Here is a 23743-nt window from a genome sequence, read left to right as displayed (position 1 = left end):
TATACTAATCCACTGACTTGACAGTCAAGAAGGCCTAAAATCCCTGTAAAGTGAAACTGTAGAACTGAATCTATATGCAATCTTCACAATTGAAGATTATAGCTGAAAACATGTGTAAAGACAGAACTGAGTTTTCGGGGCACGGCTATCAACGGTGACGCACTGGGCATCCAGCCGTCACTAGTAGCCCATGGAAATCCCTTTTAATGTCCAGATTCTAGGTTATGTATGGTTATGTATGTATGTATGTTAGGTATGTTGTATTTTATGTGTTGTTGTTTTTTTTTATCCAGTTTTGCTCATTCATTCATTCATTCATTCATTCATTCATTCATTCATTCATTCATTCATTCATTCATTCATTCATTCGAGTAAATTATAGTATAATATTATATATGATATGTAATATTTTTCTTTGCTTTGTGCTTTTCAGATACTCAGTGAAGTGATAAAAAAAATGAAGGTGAGATAATGTCCCCAATAATGGAAGAATTAGTCAAGTCACGTATTTGTTATGATGAAATTTTGTTCACCTGATCTACGGCTCACGCCATCGTCATATTTCCTGAAATATGACAGGTGTGCTGGAGTCCTTGCGCAATTTACTGACGCACAAGTGTCCATTCCCAAGGAACGAAAAGTGACGACTCCCCCGCTAATAGTTAGTTAGTTATACAATTTTAAAGGCTCATTTACTTGCTGAGGTTTTTTTTTTTTATTGGTTCAATTTTGGTAGGGGTTGTCAACAACTTTGTGGTGTGTCAAATTTAAAAATATATTCATTTTGGCTTTCCAGTGTTGAATACAAGCAAAGGCTCGTTCTAAGACTTGAACTTTTTTTTTTTTACAATGATTGTTTAATCATTTATCGTTTATCACCACTCTGTATGGGATATAATATGGATTGAGTTTATCTGGTGGTTTATTAGTTACCACATCTGCCTTACAGTTTTAAGGTTCAGGGACAAATCTTAGCTGCGGCCTCCCTGTTTTGTGTTTAAGTTTTTTCTTCTGGGTACACCAGCTTCTGACTCATTGACAACTTTAAATCAGGGTCACCAATGTGCCCATGGACACCAGGTATCTCCCAAGAACCAGATCAGTAGCTCCTGGGTATGTTTTAAAAGTTGCTCAACGGTGGTATTGTGTAAAAGTGATCATCGGATAATGTCAACACTTGCATAGATCTCTAGAAATTAAGTGTCACGTGGAAATTTCCTAGCCCCCCAATGAGGAAAGGCAAGAAGATGGATGGATGTGATTTACCATCTTCTCGTGTGTACCAGAAGCGAATAAAGCACCATTAAAGTTAAAAACAGTTGCAGTACTTTAAGGGAATAGTCATGATAATTAGAAACAACACATTGCTCCTCGGGTGAATGATTACCCTTTATCTAATATTGTATATTGTGCAATACATGAACTGCGGCTACAATATACATTAGAAAACGTGAACCACAGATAGCAGTGAGGCTTGCGTAAGTTAGCTTTTCCGTCAACTTGATTATTCTTTGTGGAAAAATACTCATATCTATTTTGATCCAGGCTGTAACGTGTAATATAATTTCACTCCTGTTTGTGAACATGTTATACCTGTCTGACTGGTAACTAAACAAATTTAACCCATGACCTGTCGGAGGCTGGTTTAGCAGGGGTTTGAAATGAATTTCAAGATATAGCAGAAGATAAATACAATAAGTATAGCTCATACAGTTTATCTTTATTGTTTAAAGTAGCTCAAGATGTTTTTAATGCAATATTTCAAGATCAAGAATACTTTATTGTCGACTTGGGGCGATTTTTATGCAACAGCTGTAAAAAAAAAATTCTTCACATCATGATTAGACATGAAAGGTAATCATTATGGAGGCAAGGCTAAGATAACCTTTGGATGTCGTTTATGGACTCGGTCTAATCAAATCATCCCATCACAATACAATGGTACAGTCCCAGTCTGGTGTTGCATCAGTGCAAATGAGTCAGCATGAATTTGCAGAACAGACACTTTCTTTTCAGGGGAATAAAAGCATGATGCAAGATGCACCTACTATTGCTCTGCAGGAGGCCATGTGATGTTTTGTCATTTAGAAAACAGCATCATAGTCATCATCATCATTATAGTTACGTTTGTGATCTATCCCAATAAGTACCAAAATGCGACCTATGTATGAAATAAGAGAAAATCATTTGAAAAATGATTAGACTTGTGATACTATAGTGCATAACAACATCCAAACAAAATCAGCCTAATTTAGTTCTGCTAAAAAGAAACAAACATCAATTTGCAGAACAGACACTTTCTTTTCAGGGGACTAAAAGCATGATGCAAGATGCACCTGCTATTGCTCTGCAGGATGTCATGTGATGTTTTGTTCCTATTCCATGCTGTCATTTAGAAAACAGCATTATAGTCATTATCATCATCATAGATAAGTTTGTGATCTATCCCAGTAAGTACCAAAATGCGGCCTTTGTATAAAATAAGAGAAAATTATTTGGAAAAACGATTAGACTTATCATACTATAGTGCATAACATAACATCCAAACCAAATTCACCAAATTTAGTACTGCTAAAAAGAAACTAAATTAAATGTGCAAAAATAGACTAGAGGTGGGGGTCTGATTGGTCGATGGCCTCGATTGAACATAATATACAAAGGCAACATGTTTGTTGTTGCTCACGTTTATCAAGAATTGAAATCCAAACAGTTATAACCTTTTTATGTAGACAAAAAGCCCATTCTATCAAATATTGACATATTTAAGTTGAGTCACTATCAGTTTCATTACAGAACAGCATGTTATCATAGTCTTCACTGAAATGACAGATTGTATTCATATTGATGAAAGTAATGCAGCCATTTTGGACAGTGTATATAACATTATTTAAAATTTATTTTTTTTCAAGCAACTTGAGCAATCAAGCTCATAACATTAAGGAAAAAAAAAAATCAATGATTCCCCACAACCCACTGAAATAATGTTCCCTCACTGGCCAGCAGAATTCAGGCTCATTTAATAGTTACACGTACAGTAGATCTAAATAAGAAAATAAATACATAATTTAAAGAAAATAAACTTTGTGGCATAGATTGTCTATTTTTTATACGATACTTCACTTTTGTCTTTCTTATACATATTACTCTATTTCAGACACAGGAAAACAATGACATTCTGTAGACAGATATCTTTTTTACAGGTCACTGATCATGACAGACAATATTTGTCTAATTCATCTCACATTCTTAATTTTTTACACCTTACTCAAAATAAAGGTCCATTATACTACACTGTATTTTTATTCTAAAATAAAATACATTGTTACACTTTGAAATGATTCAAAAACTTCAGATTTAGACAAGCGTACTTATCCTTGTAGTTTTCTTCACCTAACACTTACACAGACGATACATTTTCAATCGTCATATCTTTTCTAAATTTCTAACAACTTCCACAAAGAGTCCCAAACAGCACTTGACGGCACAAAAAAATCACAGTAGCGGAATGTAGAGAATGTCCACACCATGCAAACGGAGTCCTAGCAAACACCATTCAAAAAAACACGCACGCATCCACACTGAATCTTAGACAACATAGTACACACTGAGGTAACAGCTACACAATACTCTGCTACTCTAAGAGTTCAAAATTGTGTTAGACAGGTTATCAGAGGTCACACTCTAACAATGTCACAGAAGTACTGCACTGGCGATTAAACACTAGGGTCAGTGAAGGACAACACAGTCACTGGTGATAAAAACTAAAGATAGAAATTAAACTGGACCGAGCATGTCGTATATTATCACATCAGAGGTGGGATATTTCATTACGACGTGTGACCGTTTTATTTCACAATGCAAATGCAAAGCCCTGAAGTTGCTCCACGTTGGAGAGCTTACTCACATTTCCAGAAGTCATGCGACTGCTCAGAATTGATGATGGTAACAAGAGAAATTACTGGTCATTTCTTTTTTTGCTAATTTGTTTAAATGTAGGGGGATCTGATTTTGTCTGTTGTCATAATTAGCTTGACAATATGGGCTGCCCTGCAGCCATTAAAAATGAGGTCTGGCAGAACAGCTGTGCTGTGTCAGCTGACAGTGATCCTCCCACAGGACACCACCTTTCACTGCACTCTTTCGGGGGTCTATTTAAAGGCCCTTAACACACACGTTCACTGCACTGACGTGCAATGCTGCTGACATGGCTTGTTGGAGAGGCCTGCTAAAAGCTCATCATGGAATTATTTAGTTTTGAGATTAGCGATGTTACTCCCACTGAGTGATGAATTGCCAAGTCACCATGTTCCTATGGATAAAAACAAACTGTAATAAAAAAAAGCATATTGTCACCTTCCGAAAATAATGACCCAAGTCTTTTTTTCCCCCCTCAGTTTTTCTGAAAACATACACCATACACAAAAAGTAACCAAATACTTATCATATATATTTAATAATAATTTGTATTGTCGTATATATTTTTTAAATATGGCTTAGGCCGTTATTTTTAAGAGAGTGACAATATGTTCAGTGGTCTTGCAGTTCCAAAGGGAAGGGTGGAAGATAGCTTTTTGTATTCAGTGCAGATGTGATCTGGCAGTCATGACCGCTTGGTGAGATTTATGCTATGAAACAGAAAAAAATCCCAATGAATTAAAAGGCATCATTACAACCCGCGTAAGATCATTCAAGATGGATATGTGTGCTGAATGGGGCTTTCTCCTAATACTTGATGATGCGACAGTATGCATGCTGTGTTCAAGAGGTAAAAAAACAAACATTGTATGCACCCTGAGCCAGATCACATCCTCAGCATGGTCATCATGCATCTGCACCTGAATGCATTCATTTCCCAACAAGGTGAGAAAATGCCCTTAAAATATTCTTTTAAAAAAATACAATCATGCATGGTTGTATTTTCCACACCAAAGGATGGAGCAAGACTGAGGAAATGCAGGACATAGTGAAATATTTAGGAATAAAATCTCAAGGCAAAGCAAACCCTTTTGAGGAATTTGATGTTTGTTACTGAGAAAGATTGCGTCCCAAACGGCACAGTTTTATGAACAGGAACTTTGAGTATGGTTATTATGAAATTAACCACATATATTTTTCGCTTTTCTGCTATAAACATCACACTCCGGTCTCCTCTCTCTGTTTGTTCTCCTCAGAAGCAGGTCGTTGGTCGCCCTCTCCTGGACATTTTGCAGGCTCACTCTCTGATGGAGCTTTGTCAGAGCGCTCCTTCGATTCATCCTGCGAGGGACTTTCAGGGCGGCTGTGGCTGCCGCTGCGACGGCGGTGATGCTTGGCCTTGCGGGGACTAGAACTGCGAGACCTCGACTTTGTGAGAACAACAGTGCTGTCGTCCTCGGAGCTGAAGTCGGAGCTGTCTGAAGAGCTGCTGTCATTGCCGGATGTGGGAAGCTGGATCTGAGATTGCAAGATGGAGCAGAGAAGACGTAGACACTGTTAGGAAGGTGGTAAGGGAAAATAATACAGTTGGTGATTACCTGAAATGGCTCCGTTACACCCACAATGGTGTTCATGTTGTTGCTATAGTAACCTAAGATAAAATCTCCAGAGCCTTTGGGCAGTTCCTCTTCTGTAAAGGTTACCTGCAAAAGAGTTTTGTGAGATATTTTTTTTTTAAATGTGAGATAAAGCTGTCTTTAGAAGAGATCACAGCACACGTCCATCTTACCTGATGTTCTTGTCGATGAAAATCTGCTTCTTCCTGTTTGGCCCACACGTATCCCACATAGTCTTTGTGGTGTTTGAAACCCACCTGAGACAGGCAAAGTCAGAAATGGTTGGTAATCAGGTTTGGTGTGCACGGTGAATGTGACATTTTCTACCTTATATAATCCAATCCAGTCCCAGGAGCTGCGAGAAAAACTGGGTGCCAGTTTGAACTTGGCTATGGCATCAGCAATACTATTCCACTCATCTTCCACCAAGATTGTGACCAAGGGAACATCCACTTTGTAAGGGAACTGGAGAGGAAAGGTTTATGAATGAAAGGACACCTCAGAATCACAAACAGGACAGTCTCACCTGCAGGGTAAAGATGGAAGAGACTGGTTTGTGATCGCTGACAATGTATTCCATGTGACTTCTATAGCAGTGCTGCGTTACTTTGGTGCCGCTGGTCAGCCCTGAAACAGAACCACGTTTGCCGCTGTTGGCAGAAGGCACAGTGGCCCTCAGGCGCCACAGGATGCGGTCGGTCCAAGCTGGTTTGCGTTTCTTTCCACTGGGAATGAAGACAAAGAAGATTTCATCAAATGAAATGATTGAAATTAAGATACTGTAACAAATCTTAAAGGCGCTCTGACGCTGGTGCTGCAGCTGCTTCACTGGCATCACCACCAACCTTGTGTCATATACATTTGTCCCAACATCAAACTTGTAAGTGGGGGGGAACTTGAGGGGCCCCTCTTGGAAACCTTCCAACACTGTCTCACTGTCCTTTGCCAGGTTTAACTGAAACAATAATAACGATGATGATGATTACCATGATTTCATTTGCGTTTCTCTACCACCCCATAGTGACTCAAATTACAAATCATACCCTCACAAGACAACTTAAGGTACCGGGCGTGATCCAATCCAAGAGCCGTATCAATGATTCTCAATGTTGATCGATACCATCAAAGCAATAATAACTGACTGTGGTATTATTTGGGTGGTCTTCGTGAATAATTTGTATTTTTCTACATACTGTCATTTCCGTTCACTTCTCCTATGAATCATACAGTCAAGCCTGAAATTATTCAGGCTCCAGGGGTATGAATAATTTTGGGCTTGATTGTAAATATAAACAACTTATTTCTTACCTGATCTTTTTCCCACAACATGGACAGCTTGTTGTTGTCGATAGCCGTTTTTACCATGTGCATTTCCAGGTCATCGATGCGGAAATTGAGATCCCCAAGCCAGAACACCACACTGTAATTCAATTTAAAAGGACATCCTTTTTCAGATCATTAAAAGTGGCTTTTTTTTTCTAAACACACTCTTCACCTGAAAATACCAAAACCATGCAATCACATACAGTAGACATTATCACTGCGTGAGTGTGTGTGTGTGTGCTTGTGACCTACTCGTGGTCAAGGACACCAGAGGCCGCCTGGCCCTCAAACTGCTGCTGCTGCAGGATGCTCTCAAAGTCCTCCATGCGCTGATCCGAGTTCTCCATGTGAGCCGGCAGGTGGCAGTTGAGGAAGCAGATCGTGTGACCGAATACTGACATGCGGGCGCTGACTCCACCTTTGTTTCCCTACGGCGTACAGAGGGAGAGTAATTGGTTACATTAAAATCAAAACGGCATTTTAAATGTGTGAATTAATTGTGCGCACGTCATTACTGCTATATAACAGGAAATGTGTTCATTGAGAGTCAAAAAATTTGACTCAAACAAAAAAACTTCATGCAATGCAGGGGTTGGAACGACTCATGTGTGGCTTTCCTCCCACTGCTCTCCCTAATGTTCTGCCTCATTGAATCACGAAAGACGCTTCAGTGTGTGAAACATGTAGAATGTGCTGACACCCATCATGCACTCTGGACAACAGCAGGATTTAACTTAAAAGTCAGGATTGCATAACTCTGCAGGCAGAGACCTCAGCAATGAGGACAATGCGGCCAAATTATCTCCATGTGATGGCATGATTGGGATGTGCTGCACCCACATTTTTACAAAAATAACTACGGTAAAGATGTACAAATTATGTCGCACTGTAGTTATATTTTATTTGCTTGACCATCTAAACTTTAGCAATGCGGCTCTTGGATTTACTAATGTCATTGTAGATATACTACGAGTGTGTTGTGTACTGAGTATAAGTTTGCTTAGCGTCTAGCATTTCTCCGATCGCTCACGAGATGGCTGTCTTTTCCACGTGAATGCGACATACTGGCAGGTGGCGGGTAGCTTATTTGACCTATTAAATTGTGTACCTAATATTATGACCGGTGAATGTATACTCTATGTAGGTTTTAGTGTCAGGGATGTCCATCTCTTTTTCAGTGTAATGCTTTCATATGTAAAGTGTTAAAGAGAGTACTCACCCAGTAACCCCCCAGGCCAGTGCGGGTGGTCTCCGTCTGGACTCCACGAAGGAAGGGCAGATGGTAGTACTTGGCAAAAACCAGCAGTAACACGCCTTGCATCCTCTGAGAGGTCACCTAAGGTCAGCATGGCAGAACACATGGACAATTATTAACATTAAACACGATACATGATTCTTAAGAGACGTAAGTTATAGTATATACAGTATTTTGCATGTCAGACTGAACTTTAATGTCAATAAACACGTTGTATGATCTCAATCCCAACTTGCTGATGGTGCTAAACCTCCATTTCAGCCTACAGGAGGCTGTGGCCAAGCTCAACCACGACTTTACATGAACACATAAATGAACCAAGCTTTTGCCTCACTGTGAAAGAAGGCCGGCGCTTTTCAGAGTAAATGTCGCTTGTCCGAAGGTCATTTGTTTTCTTTCTCTGTGGCTCTCATTTAAACCATGCTATGCATATTTTGACATTTTTGAGCAGCACAATACGATTCACAATGTAACTGTGAAGCACATGCATTAGTTAAAGTAGAAGATGATGAAATATTTTCGTGCTATGCCAAGCTCCCCAATGGATATATCTATTGTGATTTTGCCCCCCCCTCCCTCATTCTCCTCCACTAGTCCACTCATTTCAACTGCAGGCCAATGAAGCATAATCACACTGAGCCTGAAATGCCCCGTGGCCAGTAATGGATGCACACATCGCCACGTGACTGAAGACCCTCCTACTTGTGTTGTTACTGGCTAGATGTACGCCTTTTGTTGCATAATGATTTCTACTGAAGCGTGGAGTTGACCACCTTTTTTATGGTGACTGTTTGGAGACCACCGTACAATGTGTACACCAGTCATTTTGTACACCTGCACAACCGAAGGAAATCCAAAGAAAAGATTAACATAGTTAATTATCTGCTCTCCATCCTAATTAAAAACATTCATGATATGCTGATTCACTTTTTTAAATTAGCCCCTGAGACAAAGTATATCAGTACCTCTCACTATGACGCGGTGCAAATCTATACGACTGAAAGCTACAACCGTGAAAATAAACAGATTGTTAAATTAACACCAAAAAAGTGAATATAGTTAAGTTTACAAAGGTGGAATATTTAATAAAACTTTTGAGTGAAATCACATGTGAGTGAATTACTATAGCTTGGTGCGTGCTCATTAAATTCACAATTTAGTACACAAATGTGTGCATTTCTTCTGCACTGGACCAAGCAAAAACTGCCCTCGTAGTTCTATAAACTTGCCAAAAAAATAACAACGCTGTCGAATCCACTGTAAGCCTAATTGGTTCATACAATATGAAATGCATTTGCCCTTTATTACTGCTCCATTGTGAATTTGAGATGAAGTCTTTTGTGCACTGCTGTTGATAATGGCTACAGACACCTATTGTTGGCTAATGCCCAGAAGAGTTAACATCATCATACAACATCATTCAACTCATGCAGCTGACCATAACAGTCGGAAGACATCAGCATTGTTGCCAGAGGCCCATCAACACTGACAATGTTCTGATCCCAAAATAAACCAGCACCCTGGGAGTCGTTTGTCTCACTCTTTCGGCTCGACAGCTGATTTACGCTCACATAACATCGCTTGGCATGCTAGCAATACCTGCAAACGTCTTTTGACAACAGGATACAGGAAAACCAACTGCTTGTAACGGTATTTCCTGTTAACTCCCAAGCTATAGAAAATATCGACACACAAGGTAGTGCTTGAGATGATTAGATTTTGTTTTTGACTTGATTTATTTATTTTTTATTCTGAAATTCTATTACTATTTGAGTTCTATAATTTTTTTTTTAAATAGCATTGCGGGCTACGTCAAATATTATTTGTGTTAATTGTCATTGGCCACAAAAAAAACAGTGGGCAGTGTTTTGCATTTAAAAATTCTGTATGGCAGATGTGTTGATGAAGCAACAAATACCTACAAATGTCATAATCTGTGTTTTTGTTCAACTTGGATTTGGTTTTGTTTCATGTTATGTCTTATCTTCTTGAAGCGTCCATTTTTTCTTGTTAAAAACACTCTTCTCTGTGGTCTCTTCTCTATTTGTATTGACGATACAGATACAGTGATTGAACTGGAACACGGAGCATCCAAAAGGAGAAAAAAAAAAGCAAAAATAGAGTCCAGGAGACGACGACAACCACTTGACTGTGCCCGATGAGCCCGGTAGAGAGCGGAAGACAGCGGACACGCTAATATTACACGCTTGTTCAAAATCATTACTGTTTGTTGCTCAGGCAACAAAATGAGTGGAGGCAGCAGCACAGAAAAAGGCAATGAGCACAAACCTCATCAACCATCACATCATCCGGACGGAAGTGCGTTTTTAATCAGCGAGCACATGTTCCTAACTAGAAACCATTACTGACCAGCACGTATCCAAAGGGGCTGAGTCTCTCCATGCAAACCTCGCTCCACTGGTCCGTGAAAAGGACGTCTTTCAGCCGTTTGTTTATCATAGAGTTGACTTCCTGCAGCCTTGGAGACACAGGACACAATGCACATGGGTCAGCAAGTGCAAGCAGAATAAGATCCTTAGATTGTCTCATGGATTAACATTTTGACATGAGCAATGACTGCAGGACTCTTTAGTCTTATGTGTGTATGTCGGGTGACAGTAACATGGGCAGAACTGCATTAGGGCAAACCAGCGCTGCTACAGTAAACACTCACCCAATCACATACATGTCTGTATTCCCATCACCTATATTCAAGCCCAGTAATGAGGTGATGTCATCAGGGGGTGTAGCCGAACCCACATTCCAAGTGATGATGTGCACCCTGTCGGCAAAGACTCTTATTAACATTCGTTTCGCTCTCTCTCACGTACTATTTCCAACTAATAGCTAATTAAAATGATTTGAACAACCGCCCGAGCATCTGGGGAACATTATGTCCTGGCTATGCAGTATTTGTGAAGACTGTTTAAGTGCGTACCTGAAGGAAATCTTTGAAAGGTTAATTATTTGCGAACTCTGGCACTGATTCACAAACATCAAGGAGCAACTACGGTTTGTTAATCCGTCTAATCTAATCTGTCCACAGATACGATCAACTGTGGTAGAGTTTGGTTTTGCTTTCCTTGTGTAAATGACTAACTTGACGCTTTAACGTATTAATGTTGTACCTTTGCAACGTAGTGGCATCTCTGGCAAATATTCTGGAGATAGTGAATGTTGTTTGAAGCACAAATATTTGTATTATTCTTTCTATAATATACCGAGGGCTGAAAGGAGACTTGTATGATATACATTTAAATCGAGTGTTGTCAAAAATAAATGTACACTTGTTTTACATTAACACATTTTGCACCTCTTCTGCAGTGGCCCCCAATGCCAGATTTTGTTGTCTTTCTTTAATTTAAATAGTATTTTACATGATTTATAGCTCACTGATTAAAATGGACAATGCACTTTAAGAAAATTGTGTATGCCAACTTAATCTTTGGTGCACAAATGATTGAATTAAATGCTTATACTACACAGCATCGAGGTGTTCTAGTGCCTTTGTGGCTTTCAAAATAATTACGTATTGACAAGCTGTGTACAGGAGGCATGTTCACACATGAGTCAAGGAACTTGCCTGAAGTCTTCCACAGTTTGGGCCTGAGTGTCGGCCGTGCCTGCGACCGACAGAGCTCTCTGGGCGTGAGGGTTCAGGTGATGCGGCACGGCCTTGCTTAAAGTAGTGTGGGGCACCGAGGCAGCCCGGACCGCATGGTGCCCCGGACCTTTTGGACCGGCTTTAATGTGGAGGCCGGGCCGGTCCCCTGAGAGCTTAACAGGTGGGCTGGGGGCAGCTTTTGCACAACTTGCCACGGCGCCATCAGGATCACATTTGCCCTGCGTATCGCCTTGTGTGGGTTCAGCTTTAGGTTCGCATACGTCGACGGAACCTTCAACTCTGGCACTTCTCTGGGGCCGTCGGGGCCTGGCAGTAGCGGTGGGCGGTCCGGTGGTGGGCTCACATGTTGGATCTGAAGGATGTGGAGCAGTACTTTGAGATGGTACTGTGTCTGCTGCTTCACCCAAGTTGTCTATTGGCATCTGGCTTTGGAGAGGTTGGTCTTGGTCCATTTCCTGTGGTTTCTGTCAAACAAAGAGAATGTTTTGAGTTTCAAGAATTGTACTTGCGTAGAACATTTCTGACATTACCAAACATGACCAACCATGCATCCAAAGAATCTGAATTTTGCACTTGTCATTATTCTCATTTACATTCATTTGCTACTTCACTTTGGTAGACTGTGCTGTATGACAAATCAATTGAACTTACTCTGTTGACCCTACAGGATGCCTTAGTCATTGAAACGCTCCCCTGCTATTTCCTGAATACTGTTTCAAAACCTTGGAAACTCATTGTTGCAGCACCATGAATTGCTCAAGGACATCCATCGTAAAAGAAACACAGAAAAACAGAAATGTAAGGTACGGTACATGTGTTTGGGGGCAGAGAAAACAAAACCTGTGCACATTGCACACTGTTCCCTATTGCCAAATGTGTCCACCTTTCCTGCAGTAACCAGGGAGATGCTTGGTCACTTCTTATCAACTCAGAGCACTTGACAAACACTACCACACCAAACAGATGGAAGAGCTGCAGGAGCCACATCATGGCACAAATCAACAGTACAATGCACAGTAATGCGGCAATAAAGGAGGAATTTCAAGCCCATTTCGTCCAGCAAAAGGCTAAGTTAATCATTAAATAAATAATGTAAGACATGCTGAGGGCCGAGAATGCCAAGACACAATAGAGATTTTAATCCAAAGCTTGTACGAGCTACGTTATATCTAAGAATAGGATTATGAGCCTGATAAAACATGATATTCCACATTGCAGCCATTTGAACAATTAAAAATGATGATGTTAAGATGCAGTGCACTTGTTATAATGCCTTCACTAATGATGACTATTAAAAAGACATGGATTTCTTCTTACAATAAAAAAGCTGTGACAACCTTACCCAGATGATTATTTATGCTCTCTTCAGTCCAACAAAACTATGCTAGATATACTATTAATAACCAAGAAACGACAGTGTTGTGTCACAACGACGTATGACCTTGAAGAAAAATTGATGGTGACTTGACGCAGAGCACTCTGCATGCCCACGTTCTGTTCTTATCTTTGCCTGGGAGCGATGCTCCATGTATGGCTCTTAGCAAGTAAGGACTTTGGAATGGTGGGCAATTGTGCTCACGTGGCAGTGGGTGGATCCATAAGAGGAGAGACAGATGGACAGTTGCGTGTCCGCCGTCCGTCCCATTTTAGCGGCAACAACATCATTTCCTTGGGGCACTGTCTATTTCACCAAGATTTAACCCCCCCTCTCTTTTTTTGCTTTCTCTAATTCTCACTCTAGCCTTGCTCTGAAGCAAAATTCGACCAAACTTCCATGCATTAAATCCTATGACTGACTGATTGACTTCATCAAATTGCTGTTTTACTTTTACTTTCAACTCTACTCTGATCTTTCTACTAAAATTAAGTCAGGCATGACAAAGAAGGGAGCAGTTTAACAAGTGGCGTGTCATCAGGGTCTTCAAAACTTTCTCTGCAGGCACAAACACTAATCAGAATCAAGGGCATTTTCAACGTACATGAAAGGGTAATAATTAATCCCAACAGTCTTCATTTTATGGCGTGTGTCTTGGCCATGCGGCGTCCAATCGTTTGTGGGTTATTATTATTTTTTGTCCAATCAGATTTCAGCATTGATGCGTTGCCATGAAAACATTATTTTGCCCAACTCCTTCAATATCTCTTGTGCGGTTGACCACCACACACACAATCTGAATCCCTGTTTCTTATTTTTGCCAATCAGATTTTACTGTGTACACAATGAAGGCCAGAAAGACACAAGGAAACACATCAGAAGGACATCTTGAGGTCAGGCGGAAGCTTAGACGCATAGAGTCAAATAAACATTCACATTGCAGCTAATCTTCAGCCCCCCCCCTTCTTTTCTAAATGTATGTCACAGCATGAGCAAAAATTATTTTCTGCGCCGACAACAGTCAGGACAGATTAGCATTCCCTATTCCGCTCACGTCCGCAAAGGAGGGAAGAGCGGAACAATTTGATAATAACCAATGTGTCATGGTGTTTACATGCAGGCTCCTGAGGGTGAGAGAGATGCAAGTGAAAAGGATGTAGAGGACCTCAAGTGATGAGCTTGATCTAGTCCTGCGTAGACCCTCGAGTCGATTGCTGACAACATCGTTGGCTTGGAAATTGGTATGACTACTGATGGTTTTATTTTGAGTTTGTAAAGGGTTAATGAAAAGTCACGTGTGCAGTCTGATAATGTGCAATGCAATTTGTAGCTGAATTTCTAGACAACTGCATGTGGGCAACAATTCTACAGCAAACATTTAGACCACGGATGGGAAACTGCCAGTCCTTGATTAATTTGATTAAATTGTAATAACAGTGGCGGCTCGGTGGCGCACTGGGTAGCACGTCCGCCTCACAGTTACCAGGGTGCGGGTTCGATTCCACCTCCGGCCCTCCCTGTGTGGAGTTTGCATGTTCTCCCCGGGCCCGCGTGGGTTTTCTCCGGGCACTCCGGTTTCCTCCCACATTCCAAAAACATGCTTGGTAGGCCGATTGAAGACTCCAAATTGTCCCTAGGTGTGAGTGTGTGTGCGATTGGTTGTCTGTCTCTGTGTGCCCTGCGATTGGCTGGCAACCAGTTCAGGGTGTCCCCCGCCTACTGCCCGATGACGGCTGGGATAGGCTCCAGCATGCCCGCGACCCCCGTGGGGACTAAGCGGTTCAGAAAATGGATGGATGGATGTAATAACAGTGTTCACCGGTAGAAGCAGGAATCGCTTGCCAACACCTCCAACCACAAAATGTGACTTCTTAACTAGAGAAGAAAATTAGGTCAAGATGAGAAACAGATCATATGTTCCCCGAATCTAGACATAGATGATCTGCCTATTTTTTTAGAGACTTTACCAGATGAAAGATTTCAACATATGTGTAGCCTCCAAGCCCAATGCTGAATGTGTTTGGTCCATATTGCCTGGTGTTACATTTTGACATCGCAGCCAGAAGAGAGTGTTGTCATTCAAGGCCTCCAGTGCCACATGCCCTTGTGAGAGAGGCACACCAATGTTGACCACCAATGCTGACCTTCACGCTAATAACATGATGCCACAGCTGGAAATATTCTCTCCAGGTCCTAGCGCCTCACCCTTGGCGTCTTGTTCCTGATCACCCACAGTGTCAGTGACAGGATGTCAAAACTATTTAGCTAATAGCACATAATAAATATCCATCCATCCATTTTTTTATAGGGCCTTTCCTCATTTGGGTCGCGGTTTAGCTCGGGGTACAGCCCAGACTGGTCGCTATTCACAATCGCATCCACACTTATGGGCAACTTTGAGTCTTCAATGAACCGATCATCATGTATCAGAGATAAGAAAAGTAAGATTCCGTGTTACACTTCACCACAATCACAGACAATGACCCATTGAGACAGCAAACTTGTGCCTGCTGGGAAACTTTATAATGAGGTCTAACTGATACTCACCTGGGGAGAGAAACTAAAATCCACAGTATAAAGGCACTGAAACTTGAGCTATTAGAGTCTAATGTGTCTACACTGTGTGCAAAAGGCTGAGCAGCTAAACTGCCTGCATTTTCCTTCCTGTCAAGACCAAAGCTAAAAGCGTTGCACAAGCACCGCAACATCTTCACACCATTTACTTCTCAAGAGGAAGCGAGCGAGCGATATCGAGGCAAATTCAACTCAAATGAAAAGAACCAGACACACTCATTATAACCTAGAACTATATCACACCACAATGTAGCTGTAACACCTGACTAATGATATTGTACATAATACAAATGTGTCCTGTCAGTAACACATTAAGCCATAGCCACAGTGTGACCCGGGGGTCACAGCTCATTTGCATATCGCGAAAGAAATGACTAACATCTCTGGGGGCTACGTATTCATGTGGCCTAATTACAGAACGGCTTCAAGGACATTTGAGTGATTGGACAAAGAGGATGAGGGTCATTTGATTCCCTGTTGTGGCGTTATCATGCTCGTTGAGTCTGTGCATAAATTTTACATACAATACATAGGCATGAAAAAGAGCTTGACAAGGTCGATGGCAGGAGTAAGAACTGTTGTTGCAATTATGAAAAGCTATTTGAGCATTCAGTCCATAAATGCAAAAACACTACTTACTTCAAATAAAACTCCATGATTTAAACATATTTTCTTGGCACAATAACAGTAAATAGGTGAGCTTCTCATAAAGTAGCATAACTTGAAAATAATTCTGCAAATGCTGAGATTGGAAGGAAAGATTTTTACTGGTAAAACACAGTTGTTCACTAGTGCACCCTAGTCGATCTAGTAGGGTGTTAAATTGTCTCGTCAGGACAACAAACAAGGGCAGTTTGCAATTTTCAACCCAAAAAGGGTTTTGTTGCATAGCTGATTCAGTCATTATGACTTGAAAGTCATGCGTGATAAATACACGGGCTGACATTTTACCCAACAAAAGCACTTATCCGAAATCGAATTTCACCTTTGAATGTTATTGGCTTGAAGTTTTATTTTTTGGAAGGCTGCAGGGGTGTCTTTGGTTGTGGGGTTTTTTCAGGTGCAGTGTTTTTATATCACAGGCACAAGATGGGGGCCAAACACAGTTGACATTTCTCACAGATTATATTCATGATGTACTACAGTCAAGTCATGATGACAGAAAAATATTTTGGAAATGAATTGTAAAAATGGCAAACTCCTCCTTTAAACTGCATATCGAGGGTATTGAAATAATGCTCAAACAGCTTTCCATAAATTAACATCTGCTTAGTGTGTTAAATGAGGTCCTTCTACGGAAGCCTGCATTTTGCATGTGAACATCAACAAAAGCAACACATCAATGCAATTGTTATGCACACAAACGAGAGGCACCGTTATAGCATAAATACAAAGATGACGTAAGCACGCATGCGGCTGTTTAAATTCGTCACTCACCTGTTTTGTGCTGATTTAAAAAAAAGATAGTTCTTCAAACGGTACTCAAAGAAAAAAGAAAGGCTGTCACAGGTTGACTATAAAATACAAGAGTGTTAGTGACAGCATCGGCATCCCAGCGACTATCTGTCGTCCTCGTCCAGAGGGAGCACAGTAGGTGGGTCAGATGCTGGAGACACACACACGGCCAAGGCAGCACCCTACATTTCTCCTCCTCTTCCCACTGAGCGTTAAAGACACACAAGCACCACCGTGATGCCACCGAGTGTCCTTCAAATCAGCCTCAATAATACAGTGCTTCCGGAAACCGCGAGTGAAGGACACTCGGCTACAACAGGCGAGTCTGACCGAACGGCAACGTGACACCTACAACTTAAACAAGTATGGCACGACCGCCACCCCACCCCACACCCACAGTCACACCAACGGCTTCTGTTTGTGAGTGGCCCGGTTGCTTGGACATGATTGGACCGAGATAAGCGAAACTAAAGGGGCTCAGGGGCGCTTATTCGTCGGGGAACTCAAGCCACATTGCCCCCCGGTGGTCACTGCGGAGAAGTGCACACTCAGGAAGAGCGTGGTTATGCGGACACGCACGGGCAGGGGCGTATTTAGTCATATTTACGCCCCCCAGCCACCCCTATCTTTATTGCATCCTCCGTCACAGACACTTGTCAGCAGTGCTACTCCAACTGGCAATATGTCTTGCTGTTGTCGGTTTTACACTATCGGCGTCACTTGAAACCGTAAATTTTATTTAAAGAAAATGTTTGGTTACCTCTTGCCTTCTCCTCTTGTCTTCCCCACTGGCCCAGGTGTAACGCCGCTTCATTTTCCTCACTGCCACGCCAACAGGTTTATTTTGATACTGTCTTCCTGAATCAAGTCTGCACATGTGCAGTACAAAATGGAATCGTTCCTTTCACAAAAAAAAGGGGGGAGCAATTAAATGATCATAATATATTCGATTTTTCAAATTCATGAATTAAGAAAAAAAATCAGTTTGCTTTAATTGCCAATTTGCCACAAACCCAGACTCATATCAGCGAAAGCAAGTAGTGTCTACTTCATATTTACTGGTGAATTGGTTTGTTCTTTTCATAGTGGCAGAAAACATGTATCACAATAGCAATTTAAAAATTTTGAAAATAATGATAATACTGTGATAAAGATATTTGTAATACATAATATACATATACTGTATTTAAAGTATTCTTTCCCACCAAACGCTTTCTTGAAAATAACAATTAATAGTGTACAGCATACTTAAATATTTGGTTGCACCAATTTTTTATGGCTTCTGATTTATGACAGTTAATTGTCGCTAGTAAATATACGTAAACAGAATAGCTAATCAGCATTTTTATTTCTTTCATCATTCAGTTACTTTCACCTCCCCTGAAAACAACAAATATGTACTTTTGTATTTTTTAGATAAACCAAAAAGACGTAATATCTGAGACTGTACAACTGTCAGTCTTCGACCACGCCCACTTTCTTCCCCCGTGGAAAAACCTTTGACGTGGCACGCGATCCGGATGTGACATCTCCAAGCACGATCCTGCTCTGCCCCCGATCGTCCGTCCTCATCCTCACTGCTGTTGCACATCTTCAGGTGTGCAGCATCGGCTGCAGCTTGTGTATCATCGCCGCTCGCTGTGGTTCGCAACTATGTGGCTGCTACTGTTCGGTCTGCTTTCCTGTGCGTCCTCATATGAGATGGACGTCAACAAGCTGGAGGGGCTGGCTCGAGCCAGGGTGGAGGTACGGGTTCTTGGTTTGCAACATATTACGAACGACGAGAGAATACATATGCATTGTTATACATTTATGGCCTTTACAACTTTACTGCAATAGTCACGACTTTAATACTGCGTTAGCATAGGTTAGTGATACACTAAGACGCGTTCCGACTTACGTATCAGTCGTAAACCGAGTACCACCTGTAATTATTTACTTTGAAAGCAGTTTTAGAAACAAATAGGGTTGTGCGCATGCGCAGAATACTAAATCAGCATCCGCATACTAAAAAAGAGAACATAATAACAATATAGTACCATAATCTAATTCCATGTACACAGTATGCATAAACAGACGTGGGATGGGAAAGAGTCATGTGCTGTACTATTGAAAATTGTGATATGCTGCTGCACCACCTTAGGGGAATACCTGGCCTGTCTTCACAGTTTTAACAAAAGCTTGCTTCTGTCACTATTGCTGGAAAGGTAACGCCTGCAACTCGAAACCTGAGTATCATTTCCACAAAATAGGTTGAGCATTTTTCCACAGGGCAAGCAAGGGTGGCTTTTTATTTTTTTTGCAAATATTTGAGCAATTAAATGCAATTAACATGTTAAGTTAATTTGACCTTTATATGTGTTTGTTCCTTCATGTTGTAAGTTGCTTTACTTGAGTCGTCTGCCTTTATTGCCAACAGAAATTGACATCACAGTGCTTAAGGGCTCGGCTTCTGAAAGTCACATGATCAAAACCAGAAAACAGGTTAACCATGATTCGTAGGACTCAAAACCTGAGCTCTTGGGCACTTTTTTTTTCTTTATTGTCGATGCCTGAGATGGATGAAAAATGGTAGATTTGTTTTGCTTAATTCATATTTGACAAACCCATTAAGCAGAATACTAACCCCTTTATGACCAACTGTTTCTCTAACAAAGTGACTGAATGGCAAAATTCCCTTCATTCTTTTTAAAGCCACACAATTGTGAAGTTCTGTAAATCAATTGGAAAAGATTGTCTTGATCTGATGACAAAATGTGAACAAGATGATAAAGACCGTTAAATAGCAATTATAATTTAAAGTGGAAATTCATGAATGTGCAAATTAATATTCCCCAACAATACCACTTTAAGTAAAACAATAACACGGTGGATTAGGGCAAATGTAACCACAATAAATGGTCTTTACAGCACAATGTGCTCATCAGGCAGAGATGATTTCATAATCCTATAAAGATAATGGAATTGGAATGAGGAGCTCAAAATAAGAATTGGCAGTAATACTCCAGGAAAAGTAAAATATGTTGAGTAAATTAAACTACCGTGACACACAGGGTTGCAACTGATTATTTGAATAATTTATTAATCTGTTGATCATTTTGTCGATTAATCAATGAATCGGAAGAAAATAACATGTTTTAATTTCTATTATGATATTAAATAAATATACAGTAAATTGTTTATTGCAGTAACAATTTGAAATATTTATGATTCAGTTACTGTTTTTGTTTGTAACATGAAAAATGGGCAAAAATTCTGATCACTGTTTTCCAGAGAAAATTCTGTATATTATTTTGATTCAACACAAATATAGTCAGTCTGCTTTCGAGGATGACAGAATGGAGAATATTAAATTCAATTTAACCAAATAATTGATCATCAATATTTCTCTCTTTCCAGACTTGTGGTGGATGACAGTTAAATAAGCTCAGAGAGGTAAGTTGGGTTGCAATCAAACTAATGTTGTTCTTCAAGACATTAATCATCTCTGGTAAGACATGTCACTGAACATCCACTTGTATGTGCAGGTCAAAGCCTTTGTGGTCCAGGACATTCCTCTTTAGTATCCTTCGGTGAACTACAACCTTAATAAGTGAATGAGATCTAGCTTTGGAAAATGAGATGTCTGTCAGTTCAGAATCCTGAATTTCCACTTGCAGAATTAATCAATTTAATCCTTAATGAGCAATCCTCAGCCATAATCTGGTGATGAAGCACATTCCTGGGGCCGACCCTGAGCTTGTCCTCCTGAACCATTACTATGAGGAGCTGGATGTAAGTTCTGTTTAGTCAAGATTCAAATATGTGCACATGCTCGCATGCTAATTGATGGCGTCATAGTAAACGCATACATTTTCGTTTCCTCAGCGGATCGCCTTGTCTGACATGACTCGCTCGGAGATCAACGAGCTTTTGGCCAAACTGGGCTTCTACAAGAAGGCTCACGCAGATGATGAAGTGCCAGAAGAGTTCCGCTTAGCTCCCGCCAAAGACAGCCCGTTTGAAAGTGAGCGAGTGAATAAGCCTGCCACTGCCTCAGAGGTCACTCAGAAGCCATCCTCCTCAGAGCCTGAACCCAAGGTCGAGCACACTGACTTATAACAATGCTCCAATACGGGACTGCTGCTAGACAATGCCAGCAGATCCTGGAACAGAGGAGGGACAAACCATCTGCTTCACTAAATAATTTTTTTTTTTTTGATGCACTGATTGGTTTAAGGCTTAGTTTTCATTTTCCGTCGGTGGTTGTTTTGAGTTTGCCTTGCTTGTGTTTGCTTCTGACCCACTGAGCTACCCAATGATGCTGCAGGCTAAAAATCTGCTGATTGGTCTGAGGCTGATGCTACATGTAGTGGTGGATGGGTTGCTAATCACAACGAGGTTCAAGTGTCACCACTGAAAAAAATAAAATGTTTCCAACAAATGCATTATGGTTTTTCTTGGTATGAAGAGCCATCAAGAGCATCGTTCAGGATGACTTCACACACGGAGACATTACATTGGAAAAATAAGTATTTTTGGACAACTTTTTAACTAATCAGGACTTAATCTTGGTTTTCTCAAATGTTTTTTAAATACTCCTTGTGATTTTTGAAACAGTGTTAAAGTTCCATCAATCCATTGATTGATCAGTTATCTGAACGATGACCATTGCGTCATTTAGAGAAAGTCACATTTAGACCTCAAAGAGCAATAATTCCACACAACGAAATGGACTTGACATCTTTAATGAGTTCACATTGAGGTGCGGTGCACAAACTATTTACAGCACTCCCTGCCTTGCGGAAAGTTTGTCTTAGTTGGCAGCACTGGGATAGCATTTCTTTTTGATCTACAGAATAAAGTGAATACATTTTGTTTCATCCAACCAAGAATGTAAAACACTGCAAATTGTAGGCATGACAAAATAAAAACTTTAAAAAAAACTTTTTTTTGTTGTAAATATACACATGCACTTAAGTTTAGTTAATTTTGTTTTAACTGAGAGCTGCAGCTCATCAGGCCCACAACATCAACTAAAAACTTTTTTTTAATCTACTATTAGAGATGGCCCTTTTCCCTTAATAAAGTCCAAAATTAAGAATAAAAATAAGTGTGATGATCGTGGCGGGAAGATCATTTGCTGTGACAGTACACAAGTTTTGTTTAAACGTGATGTTTGTTTTCAGTAGCACTGCAGACCAGACAACTGAGCTTAACATTGCTATAAATACGGATATATAGATTACTACAAATAAACAACCCAGTGCGAATGTATTAAATAGCAATATGATGAATGACACCAGAAGGAGAACAATAATTTTAAATAAAGTGACCAGAGTTGGGTCTAAAATTTCAAAGTACCAACATTACACAGCAATTACGCATTCCAATATTTCTTGTTTAGTTGGACTGATGTCATTGAATGTAAAATTGAAAATATACGTATAAATAAGTTAAAAAAAAAGTAGTGTATATTGTTTCCTCAGTTGCTGTGTCACTAGAATATAAATGGCAGATTTTTTTTTAAATAGCAACGAAATGGGTGCTTGTAAAAATGTTAGCTCCTTCAACACTATTTTGCTGGAAAATATGTATGTGATTTTATCCAGGAGAGGACATCAACACTGCTTACGGAAATATTTAACACGCACTCGCACACATAATTTGCCCTGCCTGGTTCATTAGTGAAGGTGTGACCCGCCACACCGAGGCCAAACCTTGGTTACGAAGCACACGGTCAAAGGTCATAAGGGCGACCCATGGCCATCTCGTGCCTGCGCAGGTGGTTGACCAGAGACTGCACGTAGGTGAATACGCATTTGGAGTCAGGTTTGTTTCCCATGATCATCATGTCCTCCACTTCCAGGAGCGGCATGCAGTTGGCATATGTCCTGGGGAGGCATTTGAGAAAGACAACATGAGTAGGATGTCGACGAGAGAGACGTTTGATGAGCCAGCAAAAACTACAAATCTTTTTTGATTTGATGTTGGCCTTAAATAAACCAGATTATCCTGCAGGCCACAATGGGTCAATCAAAACTGAGCATTGTTTTTGTCAAGACTGAAATGTGAAACTGTTCTTGCAGTCTATTGATCTTATTAGATTATACTATATAACCGATCGCATCAAGCGAGTTGAAAATAGTTAGGGATTACATCCTTAAAGCTGTTCAAATCTTGTTGGTGGCTGGCTTCTAAAGCTTCACTACACACAATGACCACATGATGCCAGTATGCACACGTGTATCTCAGTGTTGTCCACAGTGCAGTCTATCAAAAATGGCAAAGACACATACAAGGGTCAGGCCCACCTGCATGAGAACATAAACATCAACATAGCCAAATAAGTCTGCTATTTTAGCGAGCACAGCCAGAAACAATTCTGACCTTAAAAGCATCTTTAAAAGGATTTAAAAGCCTAATGCATAAACACGTGTAAACTATCACTTAATTAAAAGAAACCACCAGCTACAACACAAGCTTTCCGATGATTTTTTTAGTCTGTTTTGTCTCTGGAGCTGTCTGTTTGAAACATTGTGATACATTTATTCCTTTTAAAGTGTTTAAGAGCTGGGTTGACCTGACCAGATGCCTCAGTCAAAGTCTGGATAATATGCACAAAG

General features: G+C 40.4%; 3 protein-coding genes across 9 annotated transcripts in view; 1 reads left to right on the top strand and 2 right to left on the bottom strand.

Moving 5' to 3' along the window:
* Positions 1–2878: 2878 nt before the first annotated feature.
* inpp5jb (inositol polyphosphate-5-phosphatase Jb) lies at positions 2879–18005 on the bottom strand. Of its 3 annotated transcripts, none has more exons than XM_049762125.1 (13): positions 17899–18005; positions 11693–12198; positions 10784–10891; positions 10480–10588; positions 8074–8190; positions 7107–7282; positions 6840–6951; positions 6377–6486; positions 6058–6256; positions 5859–5996; positions 5705–5788; positions 5514–5618; positions 2879–5433 (listed from the first exon to the last, which is right to left on the bottom strand). In XM_049762125.1, exons 1-13 carry the CDS (start codon positions 17950–17952, stop codon positions 5134–5136), a joined length of 2118 nt encoding a protein of 705 aa, XP_049618082.1. In that variant the 5' UTR covers positions 17953–18005; the 3' UTR covers positions 2879–5133. The 3 variants fall into 3 exon arrangements, with proteins under 3 accessions (XP_049618082.1, XP_049618084.1, XP_049618083.1); XM_049762127.2 differs by lacking the exon at positions 17899–18005 and adding an exon at positions 17121–17622; XM_049762126.2 differs by lacking the exon at positions 17899–18005 and adding an exon at positions 12386–13509.
* Positions 18006–18641: 636 nt separating this feature from the next.
* selenom (selenoprotein M) lies at positions 18642–21561 on the top strand. The gene is made up of 5 exons (XM_049762231.2): positions 18642–18884; positions 20538–20573; positions 20666–20700; positions 20834–20912; positions 21006–21561. Exons 1-5 carry the CDS (start codon positions 18792–18794, stop codon positions 21237–21239), a joined length of 477 nt encoding a protein of 158 aa, XP_049618188.1. The 5' UTR covers positions 18642–18791; the 3' UTR covers positions 21240–21561.
* A 288-nt stretch (positions 21562–21849) lies between these two features.
* The window catches only part of smtnb (smoothelin b), a 35185-nt gene continuing 33291 nt past the window's right edge, over positions 21850–23743 (bottom strand). For 3 of the 5 annotated variants that reach the window (XM_049762225.1, XM_049762227.1, XM_068650094.1), the window contains one exon: positions 21850–23011. In XM_049762225.1, the coding sequence (XP_049618182.1) occupies positions 22858–23011 (154 nt within the window). In that variant the 3' untranslated portion in view covers positions 21850–22857. The remainder of the gene's footprint in view (positions 23012–23743) is intronic. The other 2 variants (XM_049762226.2, XM_049762228.2) reach the window with 1 other exon arrangement.

The sequence above is a fragment of the Syngnathus scovelli genome, chromosome 3 (assembly GCF_024217435.2).
Source record: "Syngnathus scovelli strain Florida chromosome 3, RoL_Ssco_1.2, whole genome shotgun sequence".
In the NCBI taxonomy this organism is placed as follows: Eukaryota; Metazoa; Chordata; class Actinopteri; order Syngnathiformes; family Syngnathidae; genus Syngnathus; species Syngnathus scovelli.
This window is presented reverse-complemented; position numbering and strand designations above follow the sequence as displayed.